At 44.1% G+C, this 20798-nt stretch overlaps 1 protein-coding gene across 2 annotated transcripts in view; it reads right to left on the bottom strand.

Annotated features, from left to right (window-relative positions):
• Positions 1-20798, bottom strand: part of Gucy2c (guanylate cyclase 2C) — a 72233-nt gene that overhangs the window by 45539 nt on the left and 5896 nt on the right. For both annotated transcript variants that reach the window (XM_052721701.1, XM_052721700.1), the window contains exons 2-9: positions 20264-20376; positions 15569-15633; positions 11158-11373; positions 9754-9875; positions 7361-7457; positions 5105-5222; positions 2565-2700; positions 627-712 (exon numbers count right to left, since the gene is read on the bottom strand). In XM_052721701.1, the coding sequence (XP_052577661.1) occupies positions 627-712; positions 2565-2700; positions 5105-5222; positions 7361-7457; positions 9754-9875; positions 11158-11373; positions 15569-15633; positions 20264-20376 (953 nt within the window). The remainder of the gene's footprint in view (positions 1-626; positions 713-2564; positions 2701-5104; positions 5223-7360; positions 7458-9753; positions 9876-11157; positions 11374-15568; positions 15634-20263; positions 20377-20798) is intronic.

The following is a 20798-nucleotide window of genomic DNA, read 5'->3' on the forward strand; positions in this document are numbered from 1 at the left end:
TCTGGCTTTAAGTGAAATGTATAGTAAGGCCTTTGTGTCTGGCTTTGAGAGAAATGATTCAGCAAAGCCCTTGCTATGCTTGGGTTAATCGGTAGAGGCTGAGACATTGCTTTGAGACTGCTTAAACTTGAAGAACTATCTCTCTGGAGAATCTGCACTTGGCGCTACCTGAGAGCTTGCAGCTGCACCGACCTTGGTCCTAAGACACTCCTGGCAGACCTGGAGTTCTTCCTTTTGATTATGGTGAGCCATAATCAAAGGGGACCCGGATTTGTGTGGACTGTCTGCTCTCATGGGCAGCAGGAGCAAGAGGACTTTGGTAGTTGGAGCCTTTCCCAGCCTCAATTAACCATGTATGTGTTTGAATAAAGTAACTGGAGTGAGCTAGCTGGGTGTCAGTCTTTTCCAAGAAGGCTGAACCCCTCTGTTTCTTTGGAAAATGAAGGCTTAGCATCTTGGTGAGCTTCTCTCTCTACTGCAGCCCCTACGCCTGACATCAAACAATCATCTACCTTTAGATTTCGAACAGAATCCCTTTAGTTCCTTCAGTGTTGGCCCTGTTCCAGGTTAACTATCCTTCACCCAGTCTCATCTCCCCACATTTTCTTATAAGGGGTCAGACATACTTTCCTGGTGTCCAGAGACACATACAGAAGATACATAATGCTGTCAATGTCCCCACTGTCATCCAGAGTCACAGGTCCCCCAGAGCCTAAGAAGAGAGAGAGAGAGTTAGAGAGCATCATTGACTTTCAGCCTGACACCAGTAGAATCCTGATGGAGAGTGTAAAATGGATTCGAATCACTCTATTATATTCTTATCAGACAGCCCATAATTGCTTTTTGCCCCTGTGATTTGTGAAGGGTATTTTTATGGGAGATGCTCATTTAGAAGGAAAGTTCTCTTCCTTTCATTTAGGATGTGACAGGTTAATAAATCACTCAATTGTCCATAAGACGTATTACTAAGAATGCTAGCTAAATCCACAGCACAGTCTACGTTGTACAAAGAACAAAATTGCTTCACTATCTTTCTTTGGTTAAAACACTGAGAATAGATACAAGTTGTTTATATTTCAATTTCCTAACTACAAAATAATAACTGTGTAGACTTACCATACAGAACGTGTGCTTAGGTGGGAAATGTTTACATGTTCAACCTAACAGCTAACGTCTGGGCTGCCGAGGCAGTTCAGGTGGGAAGGAGCTTCCTCAGAACCTGAGTTCAATTCCCACATGGGTTCTGGCCACGTGGTAGGAGAGACCTGACTCCCACAGGTCACCCTCTAGCCTCTGCACCCTGTGGCACGCACACATGAATGCTCACTGTGTGTACAACGCCAAATAAATAAATTGAAATCTAACACTTATTTCATGTTTACTAGACACCAGCTCTGTGCTAACTGAACTTAACACACATTTACCATTTTCTGCTCTCCAGAACACCATGACATAGAAATTGCCATTTCTATTTTATTGATGAGAAATAATTTTAATGAGACTCAGAGATAGTAAGAAACTTTCTCAGGCTGCAGAGTGATAAGTGGCCAACCTTGGACAAACACATGACTCCGGGCTCTGAGCCTGTGACAGTGGTCATTGGGACACTTGACTGTGACCATAGTTATGACTCCATAAGTGCCTGGCAGAGCTCAGGACACATGGGTGATCAACACATGTCTCTCCCTGCTTCTTCGGGGAAGCAGGAGCCATGTCCTCCTCTCCCTGTGGAATCCCACAGTCACGGACACAGCTCTCAGACCAGCTGTTAATCATTTTCTGCCTTCCAGAGCTGACAAAGGCTCACTTTGGTTCAGACAAAGGCTTCCCAGGGCAAGACTGATAATTTCTTACAACCAAACCTCTTCATAACCCCTGCCTGAGACCTGGGACACAAAAGAGAAGTTTCGAGAGGAGCATGAAGGATGGAGGTGTCGATCCAGCAGCTGGCGGGGTGGGCACATGCTGTTTTGGGTGGTATTGTCATGAGGGGTTTGGAAAATAGAGACTTAACACAGGAGATGGTGGAGATAGATATATCACGACATAAAGAGGTACAAATAAAATGACAAACATGAACTTGTGACATGAGGGCAGAAAGGAGGCCAGGGGACAGGTCACAAGGTGGCTTTAGGGGACCAGGAGACTGCAGGAGATGAGTGGAGAAGAGAATCTACTAAAACACACTTCACTTGAAAATGCTGGAGTTATATCTTGTATGTCAATTTAAAAAATAAAAATAAACTGCAAGTATTTCTCCCCTTGCTAATCTCCAGGCACAGGCAGCACACCACTACTTATAACAACACTCTGTGAAAGGCTGCTCACGAATACAGCCTTCAAGCTACAAGCTCATTCTGCAACACCCCCATGAATATGCAAGTCCAGTTACGCATCACAACATCCCGCAAAGTTTATGCAATGACATTTCCTCTGATTGAGTTCCAGGGTCTTTTGCAATTGACCATCAAATGCTAAAGCCTCTCTCGGTCCCTCACCTGTCCCCTCCCAAAGCCTGAATTTCTTTGACTTTATTGTTGTTTGCTCTTAAAGAAATCAAGTACCTTGAAAAGTGAGATTCCTGAATGCATGAGCAAATTCGTTAGAGGTGACATCTTGTCCATTTTCAAGAAATATCTTCAGCATGTGCCCAAACAGCAAGGTTCCCTCCAAGTAAGCGAGAGAAAAGTCATTTCTTCCCTGAATGAGAAAGAAAAAAAAAATCTTTTAATGGGAAAACAGGGGTGGGTTTCTGGTCTTGAGCCTGGAGCAAAATGTGTTTGACATCCGTGAGTTTGGAAAGATAAAATAACTTCAGGGGATCTGGAAGTGTGATGTTAAGTAGGACTGGGAATACCATCTCGGGTTAGTGCTCTGTTGTCACAATTTTGCTTTCTCATGGGATCAATAAGCAAGAACTCTGCCTTTAGAGAAGAATCTAGAACTAATTATGCTTCCTTCTCATAATGGAAAAATATACAATGTAGCTAAGAAAATCAACAGCTGGCATTTTCATGCTTATAGGATTTCATGCAGAAATACAATTTTCTTTAAGTTAATGTTTTCATCGGAATGTAAGAGAGAAAACCAAAGCCCAGGAAACAACCCCTGCCTGCAATATCCAGAGCGGGATGTGAGGAATTTTGATTGGTTGATTCCACTGAATGTGCTTCGAAGATGGTTCTGAGTGTCACTTCAGCCCCTTAACATCTATCCTGACAAAATAATAGAGTTAGCACCTCTCTGCTTCTGCACCCACTGTACGATGGCTGTTGCAGGATTATGAATTGAAAACCCTTGTCCCCCTGAACCCCATAGGTTCTGTTTCCTCATGCACTTTGGACCTCCCTATTGCCCAAGCTAAAAGACAATAGAAGTTCTCTGCACCTGGAATTACACTGTGCAGAAATATTAACAGAAAAAATAAACCCCTGTTTCTTTTGTTGAAATCATCATTTCATTACATTTATTTATTTATTGGGGCACTGCCTATAGTGGTCGGCGGACAACTCCTAGGGCTCAGGTCTCTCCTTCCATCCACCATGTGGAACCCTGGGATCAAACTCCTCCAGTTAGACTTGGTGGCAGATCATTTCATGGGATGAACAGAACTCAGTTAAGACCTCGCATTTAAGGTGCTTAAAACCTCTAAGTTTGACAGGTCCATGAACTGGAGCGCTTGGAACAGATGGTCTAGGTAAAGGGGTGATGCTCACACATCCTTACAACACTTATGATTTGCCCTTCACTTGCCGTTGAAAAGTCGTTTGGAGGTCTTTGGATTGTCCCTTCTTCTTTTACCGTAAACCTCTGTCAACTGAGAGCAGAAGGCAGATGACAGACTGCATCTCATTAAGGCTCAGTGATTGGTAGAGTCCAGTGTGTCTTCAGATCTTCATGTATAATAAGGTGACCGTGATTTAAAGGGAAGTGGAGGCCCTTTTCTGGGACACGTGTCAAACCAGATAGGACACCAAGACAATCAGAATACATTAGCATTCTCCTGGCACAGCTCTGGACAGTGGTCAATTTCATTATGATGGATGGCACTGTGATGTCTTCACCTAGGAGTATTCTATTTTAAAACAAAGAATTTGGGTACTAGCAACAGAAGAGCATTACTTTAGGATAGAGAGAACCTTCTGGTACCTCTTTAGTTATTTTGTGCTGTTTAATTTCTACTTCCTTTAGGTGTGAAACTGACTCTCAGTAGCAAGGCTTCTTCTTTCTATATTTCCACATGGGGACTTTCACTCTGATGTTGTGGAAGTGTCTGTTGCTCTCAGGGTCTAGAGTCTAACACAGTGACCTGCAGTATGAGGTGTGATGGGGCGCCTGTGCTTGCCGAAGCTCTACACAGCAGGAGTCAGTGACATCTGGTGAGTGATGTGGAGTAAGTACAAGTGCTTGCGGGGGCTGAGGAGATGGCTCATTCAGTAAAGAACACCAGGACCTGCATTCAGATTCCCGGCAGCCATGTACGGGGCTAGGTGTCACGGCACATGCCTGTAACCCCAGCACTTGGTGGGGGGGCTTTGGGACCAGTGCAGGGATAGGACCAGGTGAATCCCTGGAGCTCTTTGGCCAGCTGGTTCAGCTGCATCAGTGAGCTCTAGATTCACTGAGGGAGCCTGTCTCAAAAAATAAAGTATGGAGGGCTAGAGAGATTGCTCATGGGTTAAGAGCACTTGCTGCTCTTACAGAGAACCTAAGTTCAGTTCCCAATACCCCAGCAGCTGACAACTGCCCATAACTCCAGCTCCAAGGGATCTGATACCGTCTTCTGACCTTGGCAAGCACTCTCACCCATGTGGCACTCTCTCTCTCTCTTTCTCTCTCATATACACACAAATAAAATAATGAAAGAAAATGGCAATTGATAGAAGAAGAGAATATCCACCTTGGCTTCCTCATGCATGTGCACACCCACACTCACACAATGAACACATGAACACATGCAAAATAATTACTTGCAAGTGTAAGAATCTGAGTTCAAATAAGAGATTAACTACTGTGTTATCTTTAATGAATACTTACATAAACACACATGCACACACACACACACACAAACACACATTCATACACACACACAAAACTAACTCACCGGTGTGGACCACTGGGAGGAAGAGGTGTTTGAGGTGGAGTTTTGAGGAGGTAGTGTCAGAACGAGGACATTGTTCATAAATTCCGGAGCCTCAACATCATCTTCAAAGTAATAGTTACTACAGTAAAAACACAGGTTCCTTGTTAAATTAGCACACCAATAGAGATGGACACTTTATAACGTGTGCAAACGACAGTGTGAGCTTTGAAAATGGCGGTTGTTGTTGCTAAGTTTAGCCGTCAGCAAGCCTTCCCACTTTTCCGAGTTCGGATCCCTTCCTCCCCCTGCTAAAGTAAAGAACAGAAAGCAGGCCGCTCTGTCACCACCTCCAGATGGAAGGGCACTCAGCATACTGACACTTTGAGGGAATGTGTGTGTTTGCTGGTAAGGCCTAACTCCCTTCATTTCTGTTGGAAAATTTTCTTTTGCTTAAGTGCGCAAAACAAGTTGGAAATATTGAGATATGCAACATGGGATCTAGTATTACTTGCACAGGCAATGCAGAGTAATGTAGGATGCTTCCGCTGTGCTCTGGGATGAACTGATGGCAGGTGATTACACAGAACTGCTAGACATTTCCTCTAACACGGCAAGCCTCGGTACGTGTACGTGTCAAGGATGGGGGAGGTATGTACAGTGTGTGTGTGTGTGTGTGTGTGTGTGTGTGTGTGTGTGTGTGTGTGTGTGTGTGCGCGCGTGCGCATTCATATGTGTGAATGGCGACACATTTGTACCATGGCATACCTGTGGAGGTCAGAGGACAACCTCAGATGCCTTCTGACTTGTTTGAGATGGATCTCTTTTGTTGTGACCGTAAGCTTCTGGAGATGGGACTAATCAGCTCACAGAATATGTATTACCAACTCATAGACAAGACTCAGCACCCTGCAGACTGAGATCACTCTGAAAATGCTAGGGTTTCTGTGCTTCCTGATCATGTGGGTGTTTTAGTGTGCAAACAGTGTAACACAACTGAACTGTTATAGTTAGGATGACCATCACCTAATACGCAGTCTGTTCTGTGCTGACCACTGCGTTAGCTCTTACGTTAACATTATTGATCTTACCCTAAAAATAGACACCCTAATTTTCTTTTCACAGTGCAACTCAATCTCAAATGCTAACAAACACCCACCAGACTCCAACGTCAGAATTAGAAGTTGAGGACGTTAGGTTTTGTTTTGAATCGTGTGAGATGTGACGTTCTTTAAATGTAGCCATTTGTCCCTTGGACAGGAGTCACAAGGAAAGCCAGTACAGTTGGCAGAAAATGAAGTCATACCAAATTAGCCACACTGACGACTCCTTCCCCAAAACAAACCAGCTATTGAAATCAATGTGGGGGTGGGAGCAAAATGCTGATAGCACTGCTCTGTTTCCTGTACTTCTGCCCCCAAAGAACTAGACAGGTGGATTGTTTGTTTTCATGAACATTTAACTGTCAACCAGGCCTGCATTTCCCTACTGCCTTTCCTTTCATGCTGGGAGAAGTGTGTTCAGTATCGAGTGATGACCAGGCGAATATGGGAGGGCCACAGCAGTGCATCTCTCTGCTCTGAAGGCACACGGGTAATGATTAATGGTCCAGGAAGATAAGGGGGTCGGATGATGTACTTAGGGGACAAGGGGCACAGGTGTCCCAGTGACACCTCCTCTAGGCATAACTTAAGCATTACTTTGGTACAGTGTGTTAGTATAGTGGTTCTCTCTCTCTCTCTCTCTCTCTCTCTCTCTCTCTCTCTCTCTCTCTGCTCAGTGTCAGAGGAAAGGACCACCATTGAGTAACTGTACCACGAAGGACAAAGAATAAGTGTATAAATCAGATCCAGTTGACTGCAACTTTAGTCTTTCCAAAGATGGCTGATGAAAAAATTATCTGAGGCCAAAGGTCATTAGCAACTACAGTAAAGAAGTGAGGTCTCCGTTCCCAGGTAAACTATTGTTGAGTTTCTAGGTTGTTTCCTGAACAAAGATCTTGAGGTCAGCCTGGCGGTCAGGATTCTGTGTACTGAGTAGACCTCAAAGGTGAGTGGACTAGGGATGTAATGCGAGTCAGGTGTCAAGGAATACATTTCGGTTTTAGCTCACAGAGGATTAGGTAAACGTGCGGTGTTATGAGAAAGGAATGAGGCTTTAGTTCAAATGTGGCCATCATGGAGGCTGCCTAACACAAGAGAGAGGAGGATGTTCTGGTAGCCGCTGACATGCTACCCTTCTGAAGGGAGGAGGCTTTCCCAAGAATGCCATCATACCAACCCGAACAGATCTACCAGGATGACAACAGTGTCATCAGCCACTTTGAGGTCCGCTTTCACATCATAGTAGGTTTCTGGCGTGCCACACATAACGATCACTGGAAGTGAGAAATGGAGACAAAGAGTGATGGAAGATAACGTGCACATCAGCCAGGGGTAACCAGCGTCCTGAATTTGAACCCAGTGTATTCATATGATTTGTTGTTGTTGTTATGGCGCTCTCTCTCTCTCTCTCTCTCTCTCTCTCTCTCTCTCTCTCTCTCTCTCTCTCTCTCTGAGACAGGGTTTCACTGTGTATTCCAGACTTGAACTCACTACATAGTCCAGGCTGGCTTCTAATTCATGGAGATCCTCCTGCCTCAGTTTCTGAGTGCTAGGATTGCAGGCATGAGACACCACACCTGTCTCTCATGTTTCCTTTTTAAAGATTAACCCCCAAATCTCCCTAAATCTCCTCTGCATTTTGCATTTAGTTACAGAGTCAGAATAGAACTGTGTAGAATCTTTGAAAAAGAAGCCAGTACCAAAGGGGCTAAGGACTAGAAGAAGAAAGAGACAGCTGGTGAATAGGACTCACGATTACGAGCTCTGCGTCAGTGTGTGTTCTATCATACTGGGTGGGGTGATTTCAAATGTGGTCAATGAGTGGCCCACGTCTCATCATTTGTGTTTGAAAATATAAAGAAAAAGGGAATGTGAGAATAGTTTATAGTAACCCTAAGCAACCATCTTTGGTCCATGCCCATGGTTCCTTAACTCAGAACCCAGTCTTAGAAATTCGAATGACAGAGTTACTCTGAGCCTCTACCACACTAATCCAGCTATGGCCTGCACATGTGGTTCAGGTGTGGGAAGAGCTAGAGGGGACACTTGGATTTTTGCTCTTGTTTAGAGATAGGGTCTCACTATGCAGCCATGACTGTCCTGGAATTTGCTACACAGACTAGGCTGGCCTCACACTGTCCCCGAAGTCCTGGAATTGAAGAAAGGTAAGCACTACCATACAGACTTTTGTTTGATTTTTGTTTTGTTTTGTTTTGTTTTTCAAGACAGGGTTTCTCTCTGCAGTTTTGGTGCCTGTCCTGGATCTCACTCTGTAGACCAGGCTGGCCTCAAACTCACAGAGATCTGCCTGGCTCTGCCTCCCGAGTGATGGGATTAAAGGTGTGTACCACCACCACCACCGGGCTTGTTTGATCTTTTTATATGCTGTGCCACCCAGGTGAACTGTAAACTCTTTGGGATCATGAATGGTTTTAAGCTCCCCTTCTCAGTGCCACCCCACTGCCCGGTTTTATGCTTCCCCTGCCCCCCAACCAGATCTTGGCAGCAAATGACTATTTGAATGATGTCAGTAACCTGCCAAGTGAGGGTCTTCCCTTACAGGGAATCACCACACTTCATTGTTTGCTTGTGATGTGCTTAGGAAGGGAATTCCCTGCGAAGTATAGCTTGTGAGAATGCTTTTATCCATTAGCCCTTCACACCTAACCTTTAGCTCATTGGACAGGTGAGATCTGGATCAGAAAAATGAGGACGTGAGATTATCTTTGCTTGCATTGTGATTCTGTCTGAGGGGCTATGTAACAGTAGCCTTGGTCACTAGATCACAGTTGAAGATGTTTGAGGTCTAGTCACAAATCCAGTAATACACTGGATTTGTTACAGGGTAAAGACCCAAAGACCACTAGGCACGGCCAATGTTTGAATTGAGAGTCTGTATCAAGAGACTGCCTGGAGAGAAACTCTTCTCATGGAGCAGTGCCAATGCATAGTGCAGGAGTTTTTAAAGACAAAACAGAAGAACCACCTCCTGGTAGGCAATCGCAGGGGGAAGCAACCAAGCAGCTTATCCAGAGCCCAAAGCATGCAGCGAGCTGGGGCATTCAACCCTGAGTTTCTAGAACAGGGTTGGGTGCCTTCCCAAGCAAGAGCACGTCAGAAGTAAAGAACAAATTGTGGTGATTTTCTATAAGGAAAGACCCTCACTTGGCAGGTTACTGACATCATAAAACCATTCATGATCCTGAAGATCACGGGCAGCGGGTAGGAACCAAAGAAGGCTTCAGCTGAGACAAGACAGAGAAGCCTTTTCCTGTGACAGGTTGAAGTGAATTTGAAAGTGGTTTACCCATGGTGGGTCATGCGCTTGGTGTGCAAGGGCTGGTTACTGGCAGTATCTATTCTCATTACGTCCATGTTTGTTTTACGTGACTTCATCACACCTCTCTCAGAGAGTCAGGCTTCAGTCAATCACGGAAATCACAACATGATGACGTTGTTTGCAAATACACAGCTTGCAGGCAGGCAGAGAAAGCAGCTCTACAGGGACAGATTAGCCTGAAGGACTCGGAAGGAGGTGGTGGCCGTGAGACAGGCTGAGTGCCATTTTACCATTGCTCTTCCTGTTCCGTCCAGTTAGGATTTCCTGGAACTGATCGCTGCGTCTCAATACCTCCTTGAAGCTGAGCATCTCAGAAAAATAGGACACGCTAGCCTCCAGTGCATTGAGGTACCTGGAGCAGGAGAAAGAGGAGCTTAGAATCGGCTTTGTTTCCTCATGGTCACTCCACCTCTGATCATATCATTTATTTATTTATTTATTCATTCATTCATTCATTCATTCATTCATTCATTCGTTCATTTATTTCTGTGCTGGAATATTTATCTAACACCCAGTTCCTCTGTGCATGGACAGCATACACCATGATACCATTGCTTTGAATTGGGACTACTTAATGGAGGCAGAGCATGGGGGGGAAGTGTTCGGTACTCTTGATATGTATGCACAGATTGTAGACATTTGAGGGGTCCCTACAATGTTTCCCTCCTGCTATGGCAAGAAGGTTCTAGCCTGTACTATAAACAAGAAACCTCTGAACCTACAGCACAGAACTTCAGAGCTGGTAAAATGATGTCTGCTCTTGTGTGAACTGGACGTTTATATATTTCTGTTTCACACCAAGGTTTCTAGGGGGAGCTCCTGGGGTTGATTGCCATGGGGTTGACTGCCATGGGTTCCCAGATGTGGGAGCCTAAGGACACCCCATCTCAAACCTCCGAGTCCTCTGTGGAGAGAGAGGGTAGAACTAGCTAGCATCCCAGGTCACCACAACCAAACTCTGCTTCCACTACTTTTACTAGAGTTTCATGGGCTTAGGGTTTTTTTAAAAGTTCTGTTTCATTTATCTGTGCTGTGGCTTATGTGCGTATGTGAACACACACGCATGTGTCTCGGCACTTGTGTGGCAATCAGATAACAACTCTGAGGAATTGGTTCTGTCCTTTTACCTAGTGAATCCCACGGATGGAAGTCAGGTCATCGAGCTTGGCAGCAAGTACCTTTACACATTAAGCCATCTTTCAGGCCCAGACTTTTGGTTTTTATTAGGACCCATTGTTCCTGCATTCTCCTGTCCCCCTTTCCCTCTAAGAAAATGTGAGAGACATCATTCTAACTGCTTCTTGGTTTAGGCAGAACGAACATTCTCCATTGTTATGTCTTCCGCAGTAGTGTGGAAACACTGACTTCCGGGTTTCACTTTTACTGTCTCTAAACAAGATCATTTGTCTTGGTTTTTAGAGGACTTACCTTGGGGAATCATTAAGACTAACAAGAGTTTACTTTCAAACCTAGAGAGAGTGCTCCAAATGCAGTCTATGCTGAGCATTCTCAGGATACTTTATTCATTTTGCCCCTTTGATGAGTAAGAAAGTGGACGGGTGTCCATTCCAACACTGTCCCAGATAAAAGGTGGCATTTCTCCATGGCATACACTGATGAACAGCCGTCCTTACCAGAAGCAATCTTCAGGCTCTGAACCATTCTTGTAGACATATGAAGAGTTCCAGGAAAAGGTTTTGAACGGTGCATCGTTGACTTTCCAGAAATCAACCAGGAAATACATCAGCTTCCTGGCTGGAGGCAGCACCCTGGTTAGGGTTTCCTTATAATCACAGGACAATCCAAAACTTCCGGCTGAAATCATGGGATAGCTCAATGTTGTGTCAAGACTGTGCCAGAGGTGAGAGAAAAACCAATGCCCGGGTTAACTCCAAAAGCACCGAGAAGAGCCCGCCTTCCTCCCTTTTAACACGTGTGCATCAACAGTGAGGATGGAATGGGGTCAGTAAAACAAGTGTACGGGTAACCCTCTCACACAGGCGACTTTAAAAATAACAACGATTGGTCATATTCTGTGTTTAGAGCAAGATGACTACGTGACTTGATCACTTTGATTTATTTCTGAATGACTTCTCATGTTGTCTGGGCTGAGAACTGTGACATTTGAGGGGGTAGGAGTGAGAACTGCAGGTTAACTAACCATGGCTCTGGTGGGAGTTAGGTTCTTCTATTTGCCGACTTGACACAAGCTAGAGGTATCTGGGAAGTGGGAACAACTGAGGAATTGCCCCCATCAGATTGGACTGTAGGCAAGTCTGTGAGACATTTTCTTGATTGACTAGTGAGTGATGTGGGAGGGCCTAGCCCCATGTGGGCGATATCACCCCTGAGTAGGTGGTCCTGGGTTCTATAAGAAAGCAGGATGAGCAAGCCATGTGGAACAAGCCGGTAAACAGCATCCTCAGTGGTCTTTGCATCAGCTCCTGCCTCCAGGTTCCTGCCCTGACTTCTCTCCAGTATGCACTGTGAGCTGAAATAAATCCTTTCCTTCCCATGTTGCTTTCAGTCATGGCATTTATCACGGCAACAGAAGGCAAACCAAAAGAGCCATCATAACTGTGATGAAGCTGGAGGGGTACCTATGCCCTTTCTTCCTCGAAGTGCCTGCTCCTTGGCTCTGCCTCTGAGAGTGGCACATGCTGGGGAGCTTAAGGCCTTTCTGCCCTTGCTCAGTGGGGCCGCCTTATTTTTTTTAAACATACCAAGCTCTCTTCTTAGACAGTAACTCAACTAAGACAGGGCCCAGCCTGGCTTCCTGACTGACTTACTTAAACACTCAGGTCCTTGACTGAATCTGTCTTCATCCCGGAAACTCTCCCTGACCCCCAAGGCCAATGATGTTGAGTGAGCAGCTGTTGATGGTGCTTTCCTTCGCTCCACGGGAAGTTCCTTCAGGTGGGGGTGTCTGGGCTGGCTGGCTCCCTCTGTCCACCCTGCTTACACAAGTACTCAGGATGCTCTGCCCCACCCCACTGGCTGCCTGCTTTCATCTCCAGTCATGTTCTAGTCAATGTTACCCTTTCTTCTTGTCCCTCAAAACTTCAGCTTAATTGTGCTCCCGTTTCTTTCAGCATTTTAACATCCCAAAGACTTCTCTGATTACATCCCAGTTCTCACCTCCACATCCAGTGCTATCAAATACCACTGATTCTACAGCCTTAGCTGGCTTCCCCTGCCTTCTGGTCTGGGCTAAGTCAGCCCCTCTTCGGTTTCCTGTGGTCTTTTCTCTGGTCAGTCTCTGCTGTGTTTGCCCACACGGTTGAGGTTTTTTTGTTTTGTTTTGTTTTGTTTTTTGAGACAAGGTTTCTCTGTGTAGCTTTGGTGCCTGTCCTGGATCTCACTCTGCAGACCAGGCTGGCCTCAAACTCATAGAGATCCGCCTGTCTCTGCCTCCCAAGTGCTAGGATTAAAGGCACTACCGCCCAGCTACAATTTTTATTAACTGTAAACAGTTAATAAAATAAATGTAAAATAAATGAATGATTTGACAGACTGCAGTGTTGTCAAGGCAACAAACGAGCTTTTCATAGCCCTCCCACATTCAAAATCTTAGTGATGTCTATTGCCATTCTCATTAAGTACCACTTAATGATCCTGTCACATAAGCTACCAAATGCAGTCAATGTAATTTTTCTAGTCTTTATCATCCTTCTGTACATTTCCCAGACTGCAGCAGCTATAAACACTTGCAAACCTTCTTCATCACCCTAATTCTTTGTTTTACATTCACTTTCTCCTCTACCTGGCTGGAAAGCTATTGCCTCACCTCTATCCACTGAAATCTTACCTGTGTTGGCTAGTTTTATGTCAACTTGACACAAGCTACAGTCACCTAAGAGGAGGGAGCCTCAACTAAGAAAATGCCTCCACAAGATCCAGCTGTGGGAGGGCCTGTAGGGCATTTTCTTAATTAGTGATTGATGGGGGAGGGCTCAGCCCTTCTTGGGTGGTACCATTCCTGGGCTGGTGGTTCTGGGTTCTATAAGAAAGCAGGCTGAGCAAGCCATGGGGAGCAAGCTAGTAAGCAGCACCCCTCCATGGCCTCTGCATCGGCTCCTGCCTCCAGGTTCCCATCCAGTTTGAATTCCTACCTTGATTTCCTTCAACAGACTATGACTCAAGATATGTAAGTCAAATAAACCCTTTCTTCCCCAAGTTGCTTTTGGTCATGGTGTTTCATCATAGCAATAGTGACCCTAACTAAGACGTTATCTGTCCCCAACACAAATCTCAGATGATTTTCTTCATGAAGTATTTCCCTCCTTGGAACTCAGCCCTCAAGCAGAGGTGACCATTACCTTCTGTACATTCTGTATCCTCTTATTTGTTCCTCTTTGAAGGAAGCTCTCTCCCTCTGCCTTGTATTGGCCTGTTTCCCTGTCACCTTATCTATTTGGAGGGAGTGTGGTTCTCAATGTTTTTTTTTTTGTTTGTTTGTTTTTTTCCTGCTTGACAAAACTAAACTGTTTGTGGGTAGAAACCTTTCATAGTGGTGAATCAATTTTCCAGATCCCCCTTTCGTTTTGAGCAATTATCAATATATGATCCGTGAGATAAAGAAGAACAAGATTCCGTGTGTGTGTGTGTGTGTGTGTGTGTGTGTGTGTGTGTGTATTCGGTTGTGGGAGACTGGCTTGAAAATGCTTCTGTAGTGTGCCCAATGTGGTGGGCCTGAGCTTCTGGGGCTGCTGTCTCACTGGGCATGAGGCAACACGCCAACTTTCAATAGAAATCTCAGGTTCATGTCAGCCCTGTGAAACCTACTCTAGTGTGGGGTTTCCTCTGGAGCAGCAAATGGCATTTCTTAATTCAGAAGACTGAGCAAGGGGAGAAAGTCATGTGAGAGGAGTTTTGACCTGGGAATGTATGATTTGGCAGAACCAAGCACTGAGTGAAATATGGTGAAGGGTGGGGCCAAGACTCCCAAAGCCAGAGAAAGATTTTCCATTCTAGAATAGATGGAAGGCTTTTCTCTATGCTGCTAAGGATGTCTGTCACATAGAGAACTTCAACATGTCATTTCTATTTGAAAGGACACTAACTCATTCGAGCATGTGACCCTGGCAGGCCTTGCCTTCCTCCCCCATTCGCTCTGCCTTGCTAAAAACCAGGAGATTACATGCCTGAAGCTAGCCACCAACGTCTATTCCCTTATTTGGCCACTTCCTCCTCCTGAGGCTGACTGCCAAAGTCCAGCAATCAAAAGCCCCCTTTGGTTCACCTAATTAATATGCCCAATTAAAATTAAACACCTCATCCTAACACAAGGAGTGGGGTGGGCTGTTTTACTTTTATAAACTGCCATTTGCCCATGGGCCATGTCTGTCTTCCCTTTATCCAGAGGCAGTCCTTTGTCCCTCTAGGACCAATACCCCTCCCCCTTCTCCCTCATCCTCTGTCTCCTTTACCACTGTATCCTAGCCCATTCTAACACAGCCCCTCCCTTCTTCTCCTCTTAAAAATCACACCTGCAAGGTCATCTGCTACTGTTTTCTGCCTGAGTCAGAAAGCAGCCACTTTAACTTTTCTTCCCAGATTACTAAAGGGTCCCTCTGTGAAAACAGGTGTTTGGGTGTGCCTAGTCCAGGGCCTGGGAGGAAGCCCCCACTGTTTGGGGCGTCTCCTTCACTATTCATCTCAAATAAGCGTAGGGAATAAGCAGTTGGCTGTTTCCCCATGTCTGCGAACTAAGGACAGAGCAGAGTTCTAAGACTCCTTCCTCCGTGTCCTACCCTCTGCCCATACTTGTAGAGGATTTCTTTTATTAAACTCAAGGGTCAAGGCCGCTGACTTTTTTCCTGATGGGATTCTCACTCACAGCGGGCTCTCTCTCCCTCAGACTGAATGACTGGACCTGAGCAGCTACTACAGCCATCACACACTGATCCGGGAGGAGGTCCCCAGGGAAGGGAAAGAGCAGGGGCAGAGAGATGGCAAAATACAAGGGGCCCAGCATGCCTCTCTCTGTTGCCTTGACAACACGGCTGTTTGTCTAGTCATTTAACACTCAACCAAAGTACTTACTACATCTGGAAGGTGGAATACGTGCACGAGGGCCCCATGAGGACACAGCCCATATTTTGTTCTCTCTGTGGGAGACAAAGAAAAATACTGAGGCCTAAAACAAATCCAGTCATCCAATAGACAGAAAAGAGATGGGTAGGAACACAAGGAGAAGTGGGATCCCCAAGAGTCTGGATGCAGGGTAGGGAGGAGCTGCTCAAATGATGGGATAGGAGGAGGAAGACTCTTGCCTCCTCCTCCTCATCATTGCTAACTCTGACCCTAAACAGGGTTTTAAAGAGCTCAGAAGAATTACAAGCTTTCTGAAACTATGTGGGTATGCAAGACACCCCTTACTCCAGGCATCCTGTGAAAGGGCTTCCAAAGATTACAGACTGTGGGACTGTGATTCTAGAAGTTTCACATTGCCCTGATGGGTCAAGCATAGCATGGATGTCAGGACGTGTATACTACATCCACTACATGGATATCATGTTGACTCTCAATCTTGGGAGGCAGACTCTAACTTGGGGATAATGAAGTCCCAGGGAGAAAAAATGACGTGGATGTGTTTATTGACTATTTGTATTTATTTGTATGTATTGTTTGAGATGTGTCTATTCATTTCATTAGTCCATTAATTGTTAGGGTTGGGGCTTTTTTGGTGTTTAGTATTTTTAGTTCTTTGTTTATGGTAGGTATTAATCTGTTGTTATTGGTATTTTACTCTTTTGTGGGGGGCCTGCCACCCAGCTCCCAAATAAACCACACACAGAGGCTTATTGTTAATTATGAATGCCCGGCCTTAGCTTGGCTTCTTTCTTGCCAGCTTTTAACTTAAATTATCCCGTCTACCTTTTGTCTCTGGGATTTTCCCATTCTCTTACTTCTGTAAGCCTTATCTTACTCTGTGGCTGGCTGTGTAGCTGGGCGCCTGGCCCCTGAAGTCCTCCTGCTTCTCTGGCTGATAGAACTCCTCACTCCTCCATCTCTTTTTTCCTCCTCCTCCCAGATTTCTCCCTCTATATATCTTCTCTGCCTGCCAACCTCGCCTGTCCTTTCTCCTGCCTTGCTATTGGCCAGTTCTTTATTAAACCATCAGGTGTTTTACACAGACACAGCAACACAGCTTCACAGAGTTAAACAAATACAACAGAAACAAAAGCAACACACCTTAAAATAATATTCTACAACATTAATCCTCTATCAAATGTATAGTTAGCAATGATTTCTTATTCCGAAGACTGACTCTTCACCTGACTGTTTCCTTTCCTGTACAAAACTTTTAATTGGGTGAGTTTCCATTTGTTGAATGTTAGTCTTAACTCTTGAACTAGAATGCTGTTCAAGAGGTCCTTGCCTACATCCACATCTTGTCTCTTCTCTACTTTTCCCACTAACAGTTTCAGAGTTTCCAGTTTTACAGACAGGTCTTGGGTCTATTTTAAGTTGATTTTTGTGTCAGGTGGGAGGTAGGGATCTAGTTTCATTTCTCCACAGGTAGATATTCAATTTCCCCAGCAGCATCTGTTGAAGAGGCTGTCCTCTGTCTTCTCCAATGTGTCTTTTTCTCATCTCTGAAATCAGGTGACCACAGCTGTGCAGCTTTCTATCTGGATCTGCTGTGGCATTCCACTGATGCATCACGTATCTGTTTTTGTGTTGGTACCATGATGACTTCCTTGATTGGCCTTTTTGGTCACTTCGATTTTCTGGGGTCTTTGTGCTTCCATATAAGACTTGAGGTTTTTTTTTTTTTTTTTCCTATTTCTGTGAAGAATGGCATTGTATTTTTGATGTGGCTTGCATTAAATGTGTAAATGTTTTTTATAAAAGAGACACTTTTACAGTTAATGCCTTCAATCCTTGAGCACTTGAGCTTTTCGGTCTTCTGGTGTCTGTCCTTTTCAACTTTCTCCAGGGCTTTAAGGTGAATGCGGTAGAGGCTTTTCACTTAAGTTTATTCTGAGGTTTATGTTCTGGGAAATTGTGAATTTGTGATTTTCACGATTGTGTGTTCCTGATTTCTTACATGCATTTCTACTAGCATATAAGAAGACTCCTGGGTTTTATGCTAATGTTGTGTCCCAACACACTGAAAGTGTTCAGCAGCTCTGAGAGCTTCCTGGAGTCTTTAGGGCTCTCACACGTGGAATCTTCCGTTTACAACTAAAGAGCACTTTGCCTGCTTCCTTTCCTTTTAGTATCACTTTATTTCCCTCGCTTTTCTTATTGCTGTAGGTAAGACTTTCAACATTTTAGCAACAGGAGTGGGAAAAGTGGACACCTTTGCCTCTTGTTTCTCATCTTTGTGGAAATGCTTTTTTCTTCATCTATTATGATGTTAACTGTATGTTTGCCATATATATATATATATATATATATATATATATATATATATATCCCCTCCACTCCTAATATCCTCAGGGCCTTTATCATGAAGGGATGTTGGATGTTTTTCAAAGGCATCTATTGAAATGGTAACAAGATTTCCATCCTTGAGTCTCTGTATGTGATGTATTGTGGTTATTGATTTTTTATTATCTATTGACTTATTATTAAACTCACCCATGTACCTCTAGAATGAGGCTAGTTGATCATTGTGAATGATCTTTCTGATGGATCTGCGTGTGTGTGTGTGTGTGTGTGTGTGTGTGTGTGTGTGTGTGTGTGTGTGTCTTGTGTATACCTACTACTGCAGGTACAGGTACAAGCCTCAAATTGACACCGGATACCATCCTTAGTCTCTCTCGGCTTTATTTCATGAGATATGATTTTTCACTAAACCTGGGGTTTGTTAATTCTTCTAGGCTGGCTCTCAAGCAAGCCACTGGGATCCCCCTGCCTCTACCGCTCCATTGTTAGATTACAGTCAGGCACACACGGCCATGCCTGGCTGTTTATGGGGGTTCTAGGGAGCCAGACTCAGGTCTCCTCATGCTTATAGACTTTACTCACGCAGCTGCCTCCTCAGTCCTCCGCTGTCTTCTTCAATTTAGTTCACAGGGCTTTTTATTTGTTTGTAGAATTTTTCTGTTTATGCTTATGGGGAGATTGGGCTGTAATATTGTTGTTATTTTATCTTTACCTGGTTTTGGCATCAGAACAGGCTTCATAAAGAGTTTGGGAGTGTTTACTCCCTTTCTGTTTTATGGAATAATTTGGGAAAGGTTGGTACTAGTTCTTTAATGGTCTGGTAGAATCCTGCATTGAATCCATCATGGACTCCTTTTAGTTAGGAGATTTTTTTTAATTGTTGCTTCAATTCCATCTGTTTAAATTGTTAATTTCATCTTTGTCTCACTTTGTAGGCCATACACATCTAGAAATTTACCTAAACTTCTTAGATTTTCCAATTGATGAAACTAGTTTTCCAAGTATGTCCCCACAGTTTTCTGAATTTCATTGGTTTGTGTTCTGATGTCTCTATTTTCACCTCTAATTTTATTAATTTGGTTCAGCTCTCTTTCAGCTAGTTCGGCTAAGACTTTGTTGATCTTGTTTGCCTTTTCAAAGAACTAACTTTTTGTTTTATTGATTCTTGTATTTTTTTCCATTTCTACATAATTAATGTGAGTTCTGATCTTAATTACTTCTGTCTACACCTTGCTCCTGTGTTTCAGGGGCTCTGAGATACATCATTAGGTTATTTGTGTGTGTGTGTGTGTGTGTGTGTGTGTGTGTTCTCTGATTTTTTAATGTAAGCCTTCACAGTTATAAATTTCCCTCTTAGGAATGTGTTCATTGTATCCCAGATTTTGGTATGTCATATTTTAATTTTCATTTGATTCTAGGGAGAGTAAACAAATTCCTTTTTAATGTCTTCAATAACCCATCCATTACGTAATAGTATATTGTTTAATCTCCATAGGTCTGTCAACTTTCTGCAGTTTCTCTTGCTGTAGACTTCTAGCTATATTCCATTTGTGTTTCTTACATTTGTTGAGACTTGCTTTGTGTCCTAACATATTATCTATCTTAGAGACTATTCCATGGCCTGCTGAGAAGAATACACTTCACAGTGTTATGTGGAATGCTCTTTATATGTGTCTTAGGTCCATTTAATTTATTAAATCATTTAACTGTGATGTTTTCCTGTTTGTTTGTTTTTCTGAGACAGGATTTCTCTGTGTAACATCCCTGGCTATCCTGGAGCTTGCTTTGTAGACCAGGCTGGCCTCGAATTCACAGAGACCTACCTACTTCTGCCTTCATAGTGCTGGGATTAAAGGCATGCACCGCCACTGCCTGGCCCTATTCATTTTCCCCCCTCAGGATGATCTGTCTATTAGTAAGAGTAGGATATTGAAGTCATATATAATGATAACAAATGAAAATTTAAACATATATCCAAAATAATAAATCTTTAAAAAGATAAATTTTTAAAACTTTTAAAATTAACTTAAAATAAAAATCCCCCTTATACCACAGTGTATACATAGTATGTTCCTGGAGAACCCCCGTCCCTTGGGAGCTCTGCGGTGTAAAGTCAGGGTACCCTGGCATCAGATTATACAGCAGCATGCCCGCAAATGATGCAGAAGATGCTTTGTGCAAACATGCCTGCATTTCACACTGTGATCACCCCAGACTTAGCATGTGTGACCTACACAGGAAAAGATACAGAAGATGCTTTGTGTAACCATGACTGCATTTCACACGGTGATCACCCCAGACTTAGCATGTGCGACCCACACACAAAAAGAAGGCACTTACTAAGATTTCCCTGAGCAGGTCCAGGCCTTCACAGGTGCTGCTCCGGCAGTCACCTGACTTATGAATCAGACCATCAGAGTACATGAAAGTCGCGTTCACAGTCACATTTAGGCCTGTTACCAGAAATTAGGGGAAACGAATCAGAAAGCAGTGTTATATTTCCACTATTTACCCAGCTGTGAGACAAGCCCTTGCTAATGGATTTCGGGGAGGAGGGGAAGGTACCTGTGATGTCTAATCTTGGTTGTCAATTTGACTACATTTACAAATAACTAAAACCAAGCAGCTGGGCCCACCTGTGAGGGATTTCTCTTGGTTGGATTACTTGAGGTGGGAGACCCACCCTGGATCCAGCTCATAGGAGGTCAGAAGATCCACCCTAAACCTGGGCCACTCCTTCCAGTGGCAGCCCATGCAAAGGACAGAGAGGGCAAGTGTGAGCCTTTCTATCTCCTGCCTTCACTCTCACTGGCAAACTCGTCCATCCTGAACCATTCCTTCACTGGTGTTAGAGCCGACTTCTGCAGGATTTAAC

The sequence above is a fragment of the Peromyscus californicus genome, unplaced genomic scaffold (assembly GCF_007827085.1).
Source record: "Peromyscus californicus insignis strain IS unplaced genomic scaffold, ASM782708v3 Scaffold_6__1_contigs__length_162567912, whole genome shotgun sequence".
Lineage (NCBI taxonomy): Eukaryota > Metazoa > Chordata > Mammalia > Rodentia > Cricetidae > Peromyscus > Peromyscus californicus.